At 40.7% G+C, this 14032-nt stretch overlaps 1 protein-coding gene across 6 annotated transcripts in view; it reads left to right on the top strand.

Annotated features, from left to right (window-relative positions):
* Window positions 1-14032, top strand: part of PLCB4 (phospholipase C beta 4) — a 413791-nt gene that overhangs the window by 350340 nt on the left and 49419 nt on the right. For all 6 annotated transcript variants that reach the window (XM_032859166.1, XM_032859167.1, XM_032859169.1 and 3 more), the window contains 5 exons: window positions 2135-2276; window positions 3892-3976; window positions 4304-4428; window positions 6295-6346; window positions 13896-13998. In XM_032859166.1, the coding sequence (XP_032715057.1) occupies window positions 2135-2276; window positions 3892-3976; window positions 4304-4428; window positions 6295-6346; window positions 13896-13998 (507 nt within the window). The remainder of the gene's footprint in view (window positions 1-2134; window positions 2277-3891; window positions 3977-4303; window positions 4429-6294; window positions 6347-13895; window positions 13999-14032) is intronic.

A 14032-nucleotide genomic window follows, 5' to 3' on the forward strand; every position in this document is an offset into this window, starting at 1 on the left:
CACAGTGGTGAAATAAGCAAATCCTGATAAAAATCACAAAGCGAAGGCAGGTGAATAAGATGGTTTTCCTGAAAATAAGTGTTTAGTACAGTCAGACACTTAGTTGGCATTAGAGATTTCATTTCTATAATAAGAGTGCATAATCATCAACACATCGAATTTGAAAATAAAAATGACCTAATAGGTCATCACATGTTCCAGTGTACTAGGAAGGTGATCTTGTTTCCGACTATACTGGCATTTTAAAAGATCATTAATTAATCTAATTTAATTTAATTTTACACTGCCTGCATTCTAGGACTTCAATTTGGTGTTCTTAGATATGGACTTTATTATGAATCGAGTTCCATTTTTTATTTCTTTTGTCCTCTTTGACATTCTTCATGGTAGCACAGTGGTTTCTCTGAGTCCAGGCAAATGGTTTGTTATGGTTGGGAGATTGGTGGCAGGCGCAGACAGATATTTGCCTTGTAATTTGATTCCCGTTCTTCGGAGTTGGAGAACATCATGTCTGGCTGTCTGTGGGGCCCTATCTTATTTGGAGTGAGACACTATCTTCTTACTGTGTAAAGAGTAAGTTTGGATAAGACCGATCGATCTCAAACCCCCCCCCCCCGCCATCATGTTCATGAACTTCTCTTCTAGAATTTCAGAGGATATTGAGGTCAACAAAGCAGAGGTTAGTGTTTGGTCACTGCCGTGTTTTAGCTGAATAGCTGCGACCAAATCGCTTTCATCCCCAAGGCCCCGGTCTTCTCACATGGTCAGTGGGTGGGACTTTCTTCCTTACTCCACATGATTACTAACAGTAATGAAGTTGTGCATGCAGGAATTCAGCCCACTGCCCAACACAGGGTCCTGGTGTTACTTACCATCATTAGATACACAAGAAAGGAGTCACGCGGCCCCTGCCCTTGTTTGGGTGGATGGGACATATAAAGAAATGACTAAAAATGAAAACAAGTTACATCATTTGATTATTTACCTCAGGCTTTTATTGGTGAAATAGTTTGAGGATTTAGAATGCTCAGATTGTTAAATCATTAGATAAGATAATCTGTCCACTTTTCTCACTAGTCCATTCCGATGACTGGTCCATAGGAATGGACTAAGTAAGTAGTTCATCTGCCTGTATCAGTCGATGCAGGAAATTTTGGCACAAAGTGGAAAAACAACTTCTGTGTGTGTCAGAATCCCCTGGAGGGCATATTAAAACATGAATTCTTGGACCTCATCCTCTGAGTTTTCCGATAAAGTGAGTCTTCATCAGGTTTTCAGAGCTAGCTCTCAACAAAATGTGGATCATTTTTGAAGGAATTGTTTTTGTTGTTTATTTTGTTCCAACTTACCAAGAAATAAACCAAAATAATTTACCTCTATGTAAAATGATGCAATTTTGACATGTCCTCTTTAGTCGTTTATCAGATTATTTTCAGAATAAGCTTTTTTAAAAAGTACCATAGACTACTTATATATGTGGCTTAAATTCTAAACCAGTGTTAAGCAAAGTATGGTCCCCAGACCAGCCACGTCATTCATTACCACTTAGGAACTAGATGAAAAGGAAATACTTGGGCCTCCCCCCCAGACTCACTTCATCAGAAACTCTAAGGATGAGGTCCAGGAATATATGTTTTAACAAGCCCTCCAGGGGATTCTGGTATATACTGAAGTTGTTTTTCCATTTTGTGCCACAGTTTTTGAGATTATAAATGATAATACTTGCTACATATTTCCATAGATTGCTATGAACCTCAGTATACTTTCCTTTAAAGTCCTCTGGCAATCTTAGAAAAATGTAAGAGAGAAGCCTTATATTTTATTATTATCTCCTTTTATATTATTAGGAGCTATGATGACATGAACCTTTTTTTTTTTTTTTTTAAAGTATGTTCCAGGCCCAACGTGTGGCTCGAACTTACGACCCTGAGACCAAGAGTCTCTTGCTCTCCTGACTGAACCAGGCAGGCACCAGAGACAGGCGCTTTTAAAATTATCCTGTAGCAAAATGGAGGAAGAAAAGGTCTTTCTCTTTCAGTTCATGCGTGCAGGTCGTATTTCGTGAGGACGTCTGTAGCGGGTTTCTGTCCCACCTGAGTCCTCAACATGTATATTCCTTTCATTGTGCTCGTAGGGCCTGGTGACCGTGGAAGACGAACAGGCATGGATGGCGTCTTATAAATATGTAGGTGCTACCACTAACATCCATCCGTATTTGTCTACAATGATCAACTACGCACAACCTGTAAAGTTTCAAGGTTTCCATGTGGCTGAAGGTAACACCAAAGGTTAAATTCTATTGCCTTTTTTGGTCTGCTTCTCTTCTGTCATGCCGCTGAGCTGTGCTCTGACTTGTCGCCATTTTTTTTTTTTTCTGGGCACAGCCCCGTTCCTCCTCACTGTGTTTTGGGTCACAGACTGTGCCTATAGCCTCCTGTCCTTGGCATGCCTCGAGATTGCTTTGCCATTCCCCACATTGTCCACAGGGTGGCTCTGAGGTACTGCAGATTTCTTAGTGTTGGCTCTTGCGTTCCGTGGATCTTCCTGTGTGTAAGAAAGCAACTAATTTCTTTTTTTTTAATAATTTTTTATTTTTTTATTAACATATAATGTATTATTAGCCCCAGGGGTACAGGTCTGTGAATTGCCAGGTTTATACACTTCACAGCACTCACCATAGCACATACCCTCCCCAGTGTCCATAACCCAACCACCTTCTCCCTACCACGCTCCCCCCAGCAACCCTCAGTTTGTTTTGTGAGAGACTAAGAGTCTCTTATGGTTTGTCTCCCTCCCGATCCCATCTTGTTTCATTTATTCTCTTCCTACCCCCCAAGCCCCCTACGTTGCCTCTCAACTTCCTCATATCAGAGAGATCATATGATAATTGTCTTTCTCTGATTGACTTATTTCGCTCAGTATAATACCCTCTAGTTCCATCCACATTGGAAAGCAACTGATTTCTGTGCATTGATTTTGTATCCTGCCATATTACTGAGTTTCCTGAGTTCTAGTAGTTTGGGGGTGGAGTCTTTTGGGTTTTCCATATAAAGTATCATGTCATCTTCGAAGAGAGAGAGTTTGACTTCTTCTTTGCCAATTTGAATACCTTTTATTTCTTTGTGGTGTCTGATTGCTGTTGCTAGCACTTCTAGTACTATGTTGAACAACAGCGGTGAGAGTGGACATCCTTGTTGTGTTCCTGATCTCAAAGGGAAGGCTGTCAGCTTTTCCCCACTGAGGATGATATTCACTGTGGGTTTTTCATAGACAGTTTATGAAATTGAGGAGTGTTCCCTCTGTCCCTATACTATGAATCGTTTTAATCAGGAACAGATGCTGTATCTTGTCAAATGCTTTTTTGGCATCAATTGAGAAGACCGTGTGGTTCTTCTCTCTTCTCTTACTGATTTGTTCTATCACATTGATTGATTTGTGAATGTTGCACCACTCTTGCATCCCATGGATAAATCCCACCTGGTCATGGTGGATAATCTTTTTAACGTACCATTGGATCCTGTTAACTTGGATCTTCACGAAGACCCCTTTTGATCAAAAGCAGACCTCCAGAAATATCCACAGGATTTTTAAACTTTCATAATCAGTTTTTTGGGCTGGAGAAGCCACCCTAGTCATCAAATAGACATATCTTGGGGGTGGCTGTGTGGGCCATATACACATAATTTGTTTCATGACTCCAGATTTAATACATCACTATTTAAGTCATCTGTCTCCAGCCCCAGGACATTAATGAACGTAGGCAGTACTGATAACATAATGGAACACCTGCCTCCAAAGCCTCGTGATTTGAGATGTAATTACATTTATTGCTTGTCTTTCCACAAGATTGGATGGAAGCATTGCTGAGTGCATCTTTATTTTTCTTTACAGAGCGCAATATTCATTATAACATGTCTTCTTTTAATGAGTCCGTCGGCCTGGGCTACTTGAAGACGCACGCCATTGAATTTGTGAAGTATCCTTACGTAGTGAATGGAGTAAACGGCCAGTGCCCTTTAAGTTTGGCGGGAGTCTCTGAAACAGATGAATGGCGAATAGATAATTGTGGTTGTCGAGCTAATAAAATAGTTTGTGTGAAGGACCACAGCAACTGTGAAAACCTGCCCAAATGTGAATTGTTTACACAGTGAACTCTGGATTTTCTCCTCAGCCTCACTCATACATGTGAAATTTCCTCTCTGTTAGCTTCGTGTTTGTCATTGTTGGTCTAGCCTTTGTTGTGTATTTATTACTTCTGGAATACTCTTTTTTCTCCCCTCATTCTCCTTAATAAGTTACACAGTTATAACAAACGGCAAATGAGCCGCATTTACCCCAAGGGAGGCCGGGTCGATTCCAGTAATTACATGCCTCAGATTTTCTGGAATGCTGGCTGCCAGATGGTTTCACTGAACTATCAAACCCCAGGTAGGAACTGATGTCCAGTGACCTCAAATTCCAGGAGAACACTTTGACAGGATGGTGCCAACCATTGCCATCCATTGGCTGTGGGCATTTTTTTTTAAAGGAAGGAGACATATGGCAAAACAATGTGATGTTGGATTTATGTAATGGTGAGATACGAAACACCAAAAATAGAGCCCTGTAAAGGGTGGAAGATAAAATATTTTGATTTAAATTGAATTTCCTTTCATAAATACCACAACTAATCTGCCAAACATTGTCCCCTTTTCCAAAATATTTTTAATTTTTCTTTTTTTCGGATCAAACTTATCTTCTTTTCCAGAGACAGAATTAAATGAGAAAAATCTGAGTATCTCTGTTAGGAACTATGACTCATTTCTCCTTTAGAAAGTACCCTTCTCCCTGTTAACATTCAGCAGGTATCAATAACACAGCATCTCATCATAAAAGTACAGAATATTCAAGAGTAAACTCCACTAGAACAGTGTGTAATGATTTATATATTCTTAGAGGCACTAATCCGTAACTTGGTCCTCCAAAGTGTATTCAAAGGCAGGCTTCCAATATATGATCTTTCCCCCTCCCTGGAAGGAGAGGAGTGAATTTTTTAAATGCATAAACAATTTTTTTCAAGTTTTTAAAGTCTGCTTAAGAGCCAAGTATCACAATTTTAAGATCAGAGGTAGAAAAATTCTGGGCTCTAGTTGTTTACCTAAAAGAGGTAAGAAATATGCCACAAAACCATTCACATGCTGTGGTTAATCCCATAGCCTGGTCATTAAAGTTGGCAAAACAAGAACATTTTCTTGTTCAGTCCTTTGCTGTATAAGGCGGTGCCTCCCATGTTTCCTGGTTTGGGGGGCATTTTCCTTTTCTAGTCCATCCACCATACGTTGAGAGTTTCTATCCACCTTGTTTTCTATTATCTGGCCTGACCAAAAGTTCTCTTGACTTCCATCCCTTTGCCATAAATGTGGGCTCAACAGTACTTTTGATGAGTTCTCAGGGACAGAAGCTGGGGTCAAATGTCTGCACAACATCCCCATCAGTCCTTGCTATGACCAGATACAGTACAAGCCCATAATATTTCTAGCAGAAACCAAATAAAATAGAGTGCTGCTTTTACTTTTTAAAAAAAGTGGGGGTGGGGGGTGGGGGAGGTCAAGTTGTATTTTCAGTTGTCAGTCTATTATATGGATTAAATTAGCCTAAACCAGTTTATTCACTAGGTCAGCATGTGTTTTATTCTATAACATTAGGATCAACCTCAACATGCTGAAGAAGGAAAAAAAAAAAATCTATCAGCTTGTTTGTTTTGTTTTGTTTTGCTAATGAAAAAAGGGAAGATTGTGTCCACTTGTGAGCGAAAAATCCCAAGCCATGCCCTGCCAGCGTAGACACTGCTAGAAGAATTCTCCCTAGGTTTAAAAGTAGGAACAAGCCACTAATTTTTCCATGATACTACCTGGATTATTATTTTTTTGTTTTTAATCGAGTTTGTACTCCTATGACCTTCCTGGAATGTCCGCAGCCAATCCTTCCTCTGTGACCGTTAGATACATTCTCCCCAGTTGGACACCTATAATTTCAACACTGCTTGGACAATCATTTGACTCATATGTTGAATCCAATTTTTAATGCAATTCTAGCATGATCTTTATGAAAACACATTTTATGTTTGACTTAAACACAGATGATTTCAACAGGGAAGAGGGTCGTGTGCGCACAACAGACCCAGACGTAACTTGAAATGTTAAAAAAGACCTTCCAGTCTAGGATGCGTATCTGACTTCCATTGTTTAAAATCACCCATCGTGGTCTTCTTTGTGCAGGGAGATGAGATGCTAAATTATTTTTGTCTCTTGACAGATTTAGCGATGCAATTGAATCAGGGAAAATTTGAGTATAATGGATCCTGCGGGTGAGTAATATGATTTAAACTGTTGTCACTGTGTTCCTAAACCCATACTACAGCTGTAATGGAACTGTGTCATTTTTAATTAAGGGCTGCTCAATTTAAGCTGAGTTTGAGGGATGGGATAGAAACAATTGAAATCCCTAGATAGATTGTATTTGTAAGTATATGTTTTTCATCTACCCAGTTTATTAAGCAGAATTGTCCCCCTAAAAATTGAACCATAAGTTAAGCAGTTTATCATACACACTTGAATTTAATTCCCTCGCTTTAAATTCAAGAGTGGAGGTTTTTATAGCTACGACAAATAATGATCCCTGCCCATTTGGACATTACCTGGAAACATAGATAATAAGTATATGTATTTTCTCTAAGACACACAGAGGAATGAAGTTGATTTAGTATGGAAGGAAGTTATGAATGTCAATTTGAATGTAATACACCTAGAAAGAAAGCTTTGTCCTGTCTTGATTCTTTTGCATGTCTTGTAAAGAGTGGTTATCAAAAAATAATGCTATGAATATTGTTCTAGTTTACTTAACTGGCGTTCTTTAACATCTGTGAACCAAGGAGTGAAATAAGAAATGTTGATTTCCTAATTTTGTAATGTGGAACACAACACGGAAAGGTTAAGTGAAAATGTGAAGTTAAATTCTGTGGAGAAGAAAACCAGTGTGGCCGTATTTTTTTTTTCCTTCATGCATCTGTCCCCGAGCCTCTAAATTAATCCCGTGGAGTGCCGTCCCATCCATAATACTACTGTCAGGAAATTCTTGGCCTCCCTGGTTGAATACGTCAATTTTATCACTAAGAACAGCCAGCCAAGATAACATTTTTCAGCTGTCACAGGTTCAGAGTGCACACTTGCCCCTCTTCCTCCTGCCGGACGGTTCTCCACCCGTGTACCTCCACCCATGAGTGACCCCCACATGCATCGCTGGCACATATGTTATGTTTTCCTCTGCTGTGTGCTTTGAAAGAAATCAAAGTCTTACACCGTAAACTAATATGTTATATGTCAACTACAGAAGGAAGTAAAAACTATGTAATTCAAAAGAAAACTGCCAAATACACATTTTTAGAATTATTTTTTCAAATATTTTATTTATTGGGGTACCTGGGTGGCTCAGTCATTAAGTATCTGCCTTCTGCTGAGGTCATGATCCCAGGGTCCTGGGATGGAGCCCCGCATCGGGCTCCCTGCTCAGCGGGAAGCCTGCTTCTCCCTCTCCCGCTTCCCCTGCTTATATTCCCCCTCTCATTGTCTCTCTCTCTGTCGAATAAATAAATCTTTTAAGAAAAAAGATTTTATTTATTTATTTGAGCAAGAGGGAGAGAGAGAGGAGAGCATGAGTGAGGGGAGGGGCAGAGAGAGAAGCCATCTCCCCACTGAGCACGGAGCCCGAGGCAGGACTCGATCCTGGTACTCTGGGATCATGACCTGAGCCCAACACAGATGCTCAGTGGACTGAGCCACCCAGGTGCCCCTGCATTTTAGAATTCTTTACAGCTCTGTTGTATTTAATGCACAGCGTTCATCACCAGGAGACGGTGCACGTAAATTGATGGAGGCAAACTGAGGCAGCGAGGCTGCAGGGGACAGCGGTGGTGTGGGGATGACAGCTCACACTGAAGCCCAGCCCTCCTGGTTCATACCAGACACCCCGACCCCTTGCGGCGCTCCCTCCTCAGAGCCTCCCTTGTGGCCCACTAAAAAGTTTGCCCTCTTGGCTGCAGCTGTCCGACAGCCAGTACTTCCACGGGGAGGGGGACTGTTGCCAGGTCACGAGGTCCCACCAGGAGCTGTATGCATGCCCTCTGTTCCTTTCCCTTCCTGTTTCGCCCGGGTTCACACAATCAATGTCTCCCTTTAGGCACCATTGCTTATTCTAAAATGTGTTCCCAGACAAGCATGGTGCTGCTGGAGCCCGAATTCCATGCTGAAGTGTTGGAGTGATGTGACCGAAAACCTACGTCCCATCAGAGGGACTAGGAAAATAGGATTGTTCAGTGGGGCGCCCCACCTTGAAGAGCCATTGACAGTCATGTTCCGTCATGTGTCACCATCCCCCACCTTTCCCTTTCCCCTCCCGGAGGCAGAGTTTGTCACCAGCAGGGAAGAGGGAAGGAATCTTCCTCAGGTGTGTGTTTCTCGATCCCATCACTCTCGGCGATGGAGCGGTCATAGCTGGTAAACACGGGGCTGGCCACGCAGGCGTATTTCCGGGGAGCGAGGGCATCCAGGACGCTCTGGCTTTCCCTATGTTGCCTTTGTCATTCACCCACCCACCGGCAGGGACTTGTTAAACACTCCTTGTTGGCGTGTCTGAGGGCTGGGTGTACAGAGGCCTTCTGAACTGTTTAGGCTTAGGGTGGCAAACGGTAGTGGTTGTATAGAGAACAGCAGTGTTGCAAAGCACATGCACACCCTCTGAATCCACCAATGCTAACAAAACACTGGGAACCTGCCCGGGACTCCCTGTCTGCTCTCCAGGCTGATCTTTTGGAAGGCTGTGCCCCTGAGCTCAGTAAGTGTGATTTCCAGTAGGAAAGTGAGTGGTAGTTCATGACAGACTCCTTTCTAAAGGTATAAAAATGGAAGGCATTTGTATAATTCCCAAGGAAACAAGACAGAGCAAGTTAATTTCTCAAGTCTGCATACTTTCAGAGGAAATTGGCATGGCTGAGACCAACATAGTAGGATGTTTTAGGATCCAAAGATGCATACTTTTTGTAGAACTTTCTCAGGGTGAAATGTGTCTTGAAATCCATGACGGTCTTATCGTTACAATCAGCCATTTTGCTTTCCTGCTGGTAGAGAAGATGGTGGAGTATTAAACAATTGGCGCCATCTTGGGTGTGATGAAATAGGTTGTCCTTCCTTATGACTCCATCCTCTGATTCTTATGGCTTCTGTCCACCCACCTGGCTGAAGGCCCTTCTTTTCTTCCTCTCTTGCCTTCCAGGACCCTACAAAGGCTCCCTTCACTTGTCATTGGCTTTGGTCTCTGCCCAAGTCCACCACACAGACCTGGGTGCTTGGAATGAATTTATTTTCTGTACCAAAAAACACCAGGCAGGACCAGCTATGGTTGGTTTGTGAGGCCCAGTGCAAAATGAAAATAAAGACCCCTTGTTCACAAATTTTTAAGCATTTCGAGACAGTAGCTGCAGAGCATTAAACTAGACACAAAACTCTTCTAAGTTCAGAGCACTGTGTAACGACACAGGTCCCACTGATGACCGGGGCTCCCTGGACCTGCACGGGCACCAGTGAGTGGCGGCCTCTGCTGCATCCGCAGGTCCCCACAGGCCCCAAGCAGACACCCCTTCAAGATAAGCTGGCTCAGTGTCACCCCCAAGCCAGGACTTACCTCCTGGCCCTGTCAAACTTCTCCATGCTTTCTTTTATTTATTATTATTTTTTAAGTATATAAGATCAATACATTACACTGAAGGCTGCCTGCCTTGGAGAATTGGACTCCGGTTTCTTGCCCTTTTCCCCTGGCACTTCTTATTTTGTATTGGTTCACGCTCTCACAGAGGAGTTTTCTTCTAAGCAGATGTGGAAGGAAGGAACATGGAAGAATGTTTTGGGCACCCAGAAATCATCAGCATCACAATTTTGTATTTTTGGTGAGAAAGGTCCCTTCAGAAATGGCTGTGGGGAATGGAGAGTACGGAAGCTCCAGAGAGCCCCTGCCCCTGCTGTTCTCAGGAGGCAAATCCCTCATTCCATGCAACTGGAATCCATGTTCCCCTTCTTGTGAGAGCCAGAACCATCCTCTCTTACATCCCCTTGAAGCTAACGGCCGATATTTTGTCATTGCTGGTAGGCTTCGCTTGAAGTAGTGTGTGTTAATATTGTAGTTTCTCATCTACTTTCCATTCTAAGACTTCAATTTTTGCCATATCATCATATTTTCCAGTGTCTAACACTAGCCACAAAAAAGGGGGGGGGTCCCAAATCTAAAACTGTAAATATAGGAAACCATGTGTTTTGTGCAGTTAGATTTTAAATTAATATTTAGGGTTACATTCTCTTGGAGACAGGTGAAAGTTCAAAATCATCTTTAATATTTGAATGATTCTGAAAACTCTGTATATCTTCAATTTATAAAAATCAGTGCTGTCCTTGGAGGTTCTTTACTGATGATTACATCTAAGTTGAATGTGTGGTTATTTTAACACTTTTTTTGCTCAAACTTAGAAGATAACAACAAATGACAACTTTGTCAAAACCACAAAAATGGAACTTGGAGTTTGTCTTTAAGGAGAAAAGTCATGCCCCAGAATCCTTTCTGGTTGGATTTTAAAAGATAATAAATTTGACAGCATCTAGAGTTAAAATCAGTAAAAGTTACACTCCTAAAGAATAGGAAAAACTTGATCCCTCTAATTTTGATTCTTTTATACTTAAAAGTAAACCCATAGTTTGGGGGAAAGTACGTTTATTGTCCTTTATCTGCTGTTCAGGTTAGGATGGACTTTTCCTACCTGTGGTTATAGTCCTTTGTAAAAACAAAATTTTTTTTCTTAGATCAAGTCTGACACAAGTTCAGGGTAGTTATGGAATCTGGCTGAGGTCTGATTATGTGACTGTAACCAAAGGAGATAAAGGACAGACATTGTGGAGTTGGGTCAATTTCCAAACATTTTCCTTACTTCACAAAGAAAACTCATACCCTTTAGCCATCACCTCCCAGTAACCCCTGCTCCCTATTCGCAGCCATAAGCAGCCACCATCTACTCTCTGTCTCTCCGTATTTGTACAGACAGCACATTTTATAGGAATTAATTCATGTAGTATGTGGTCTTTGTGACTGGCTTCTTTCACTTAGCATTATGCTTTCAAGGTTTATGCTGTAGCACATATCAGTACTTCATTTCTTTCTACCAAGTCATTTCCCATAGTGTGGGTATGCCCCGTATTATATATTTACTTATATGTTGATAGACATTTGGATTGTTTCCATCTTTTGGTTATTAGGAATAATGCTATTCTAACATGCACAGACAAGTTTTTGTGTAGATGTATTTTCATTTTTCTTGGGTATTTACTAAGAGTGGAATTGCTGGGTCACATGGCACCTCTGTTTAACTGTTTGGGGAACTGCCAGACTGTCTTGGTGTCATTTCACATTCCCACCAGCCATGTATGAGGGTTCCATTTGTTCCATGAACTTGATGATACTTAGTGTTATCTGACTTTTTTACTATAGCCATCCTAATGTGTGTGTAGTAACAGCTCACGGTGATTTTGATTTGCATTTCTCTCAAAACTAATGATACCAGGCATCTTTTCATGTCCTTATTGGCCATTTGTTTCTCTTATTTGGAGAAATATGTGTTCAGATCACTTGTCCTCTTGTCAACTGGGTTGTTTTTGACATATCATAGACACACACCTCTTATCAGTATGTGATTTACAAATATTTTCTCCCATCCTATAGCTTGTTTTTCACTATCTTGATATTGTCCTTTGAAGTGCAGAGGTTTTTATGATAAGGCTAGTTTTATCTTTTTGTTTTCCTCTTGTTGCTTATGCTTTTGATGTTATGTCTACGAGCCATTGCCAAGTCATGAAGATTTATCCTTATATTTCTTCTAAAAAAATTATCATTTTGGCTCTTACATTTAAGTCTTTGGTCCATCTTGAGTTAATGTTTGTATATGATGTGAGGGAAGGGACCAGTTTTCTTCTTTTGCATGCGGCCATTATAGTTGTCCTAGCAACATTTATTTAAAAGAATATTCTTTCCCTCTTTGAATAATCTTGGCATCCTTGTCAAAAACCAACTGAGCATAGATACATGCATTTATTTCTGGATTCCCAGTTCCATCTCATTGATGTATGTGTGCATCCTTATGCCAATACCACACTGCCTTGATTACTGTTGCTTTGCAGAAAGTTTTGAAATTGAGAAATAGGAGAACTTCAATTTTGTTTTTCTTGTTCAAGGGTGTGTTGGCTATTCTTGGTCCTTGAGTTTTAGGATCAGCTTGTCACTTTCTAAAGAAGCCAGTTGGAATCTGGATAGGGATTGAATCTGTATATCAATCTTGTGAATAGTGCCAGCTTAACCATATTAAGTCTTCTGATCCATGAACACAAGATGTCTTTCCATTTACTTAGATCTTCTTTAACATCTTTCAACAGTGTCTTGTAGCTTTCAAACAACATGCACTTATTTTGTTAAATTTATTCCTAAGTATTTTATTCTTTTTGGTACCATGATAAATGGAATCTTCTTAATTTCAGTTTTTGGATTGTTCATTGTTGGTATTTAGAAGTACAGTTGATTTCTGTATATTGGTTTTTAACCCTGCAGCCTTGTTGAATTCATTTATTAGTTCTGATGGGTTTTTAAAAAATATATATTTTTTAGATTTTAGAAGGATTTTACAAAGAAAGAGAGCATGAACTAGGGGAGGGGCAGAGGGAGAAGGCCTTCAAGCAGACTCCCCACTGAGCGTGGAACCCAGTGTGGGTTTAATCTCATGACCCATGAGATCATGACCAGAGCCAAAACCAATAGTTAAACATTCGACCAACTGAACCCAGGCACCCCCTGATCATTTTTTAGTAGATTCCTTAGGTAAATTCCTTAAGTATATTCTATATACAAGATCATGTCATCTGTGAAGAGGAGTTTTACTTCTTTCTTTCCATCTAGATACCTTTTATTCCATTTTTTTGCCTAATGGCATTAGCTAGAAATAGGGCAATAATTACATCTTTATGTTCACCTGCCTCTAACTTGAAATTTCATAGTTCTTTTCACTGTGAACAAAGACAACAATCTGCAGTACTATTAACAGTACCTGTGACTCTGACACCAATGTAAATCACAGATATTTTTGTATCATTACTACTGCTACAGATCTCACAAAATATTTTTATGCATATCAGTACTTTAAAATTATAGTTATCAACTTAGCATCATATCTCATAATTCAATGCAGTCATTAAAACACAAAGTGGGATATCATGTACTCTCATATTTTTTTTTTAAGATTTTATTTATTTGACAAAGAAGAGAGATCACAAGTAGGAAGAGAGTGGGGTGGGAAGTAGGCTCTCTGCTGAGCGGAGAACCCGATGCAGGGCTCGATCCCAGGACCCTGAGATCATGACCTGAGCCAAAGACTGAGGCTTAACCCACTGAGCCACCCAGGTGCCCCTACTCTCATATTTTAGTAACTAGAGCTCATATAATTGGTTTTTCACTATTATTCCTTGTATTTTATTTTATGTGCATGAGAGTAAGTATCTAAGGAGGTCCATGGCATAAAAAAGTTCAAGAGAATGTAATAGCATCAGGAAGCTTGGTGTCACTGAGCCTGGAATCTAAAAGCATTCCTCGTTTCCTGCCTCTCTTCAGGATTATCCGTAGGAAAGGAATAGTTTCTTCAATCTTTAGACCCCTCTACCTAAAACCCTAGCTCTTAAATTAGAGACAGGAGAAAAGAAGTACTTAGTGTCCTGAAGCATGAGTGTGTTAGTCATCGTAAATGCAACTAATAAACTCCTTCTTTGCTTTTGTCCCACCAGGTACCTCCTCAAACCAGATTTCATGAGACGGCCCGATCGAACATTCGATCCCTTCTCTGAAACTCCTGTCGATGGGGTTATTGCAGCCACTTGCTCAGTCCAGGTAAGCCCCCTGCTGTCTCAGAACTGTAAAAACA

The sequence above is a fragment of the Lontra canadensis genome, unplaced genomic scaffold, assembly GCF_010015895.1.
Source record: "Lontra canadensis isolate GAN:19392208 unplaced genomic scaffold, GSC_riverotter_1.0 scaffold16, whole genome shotgun sequence".
NCBI lineage: Eukaryota > Metazoa > Chordata > Mammalia > Carnivora > Mustelidae > Lontra > Lontra canadensis.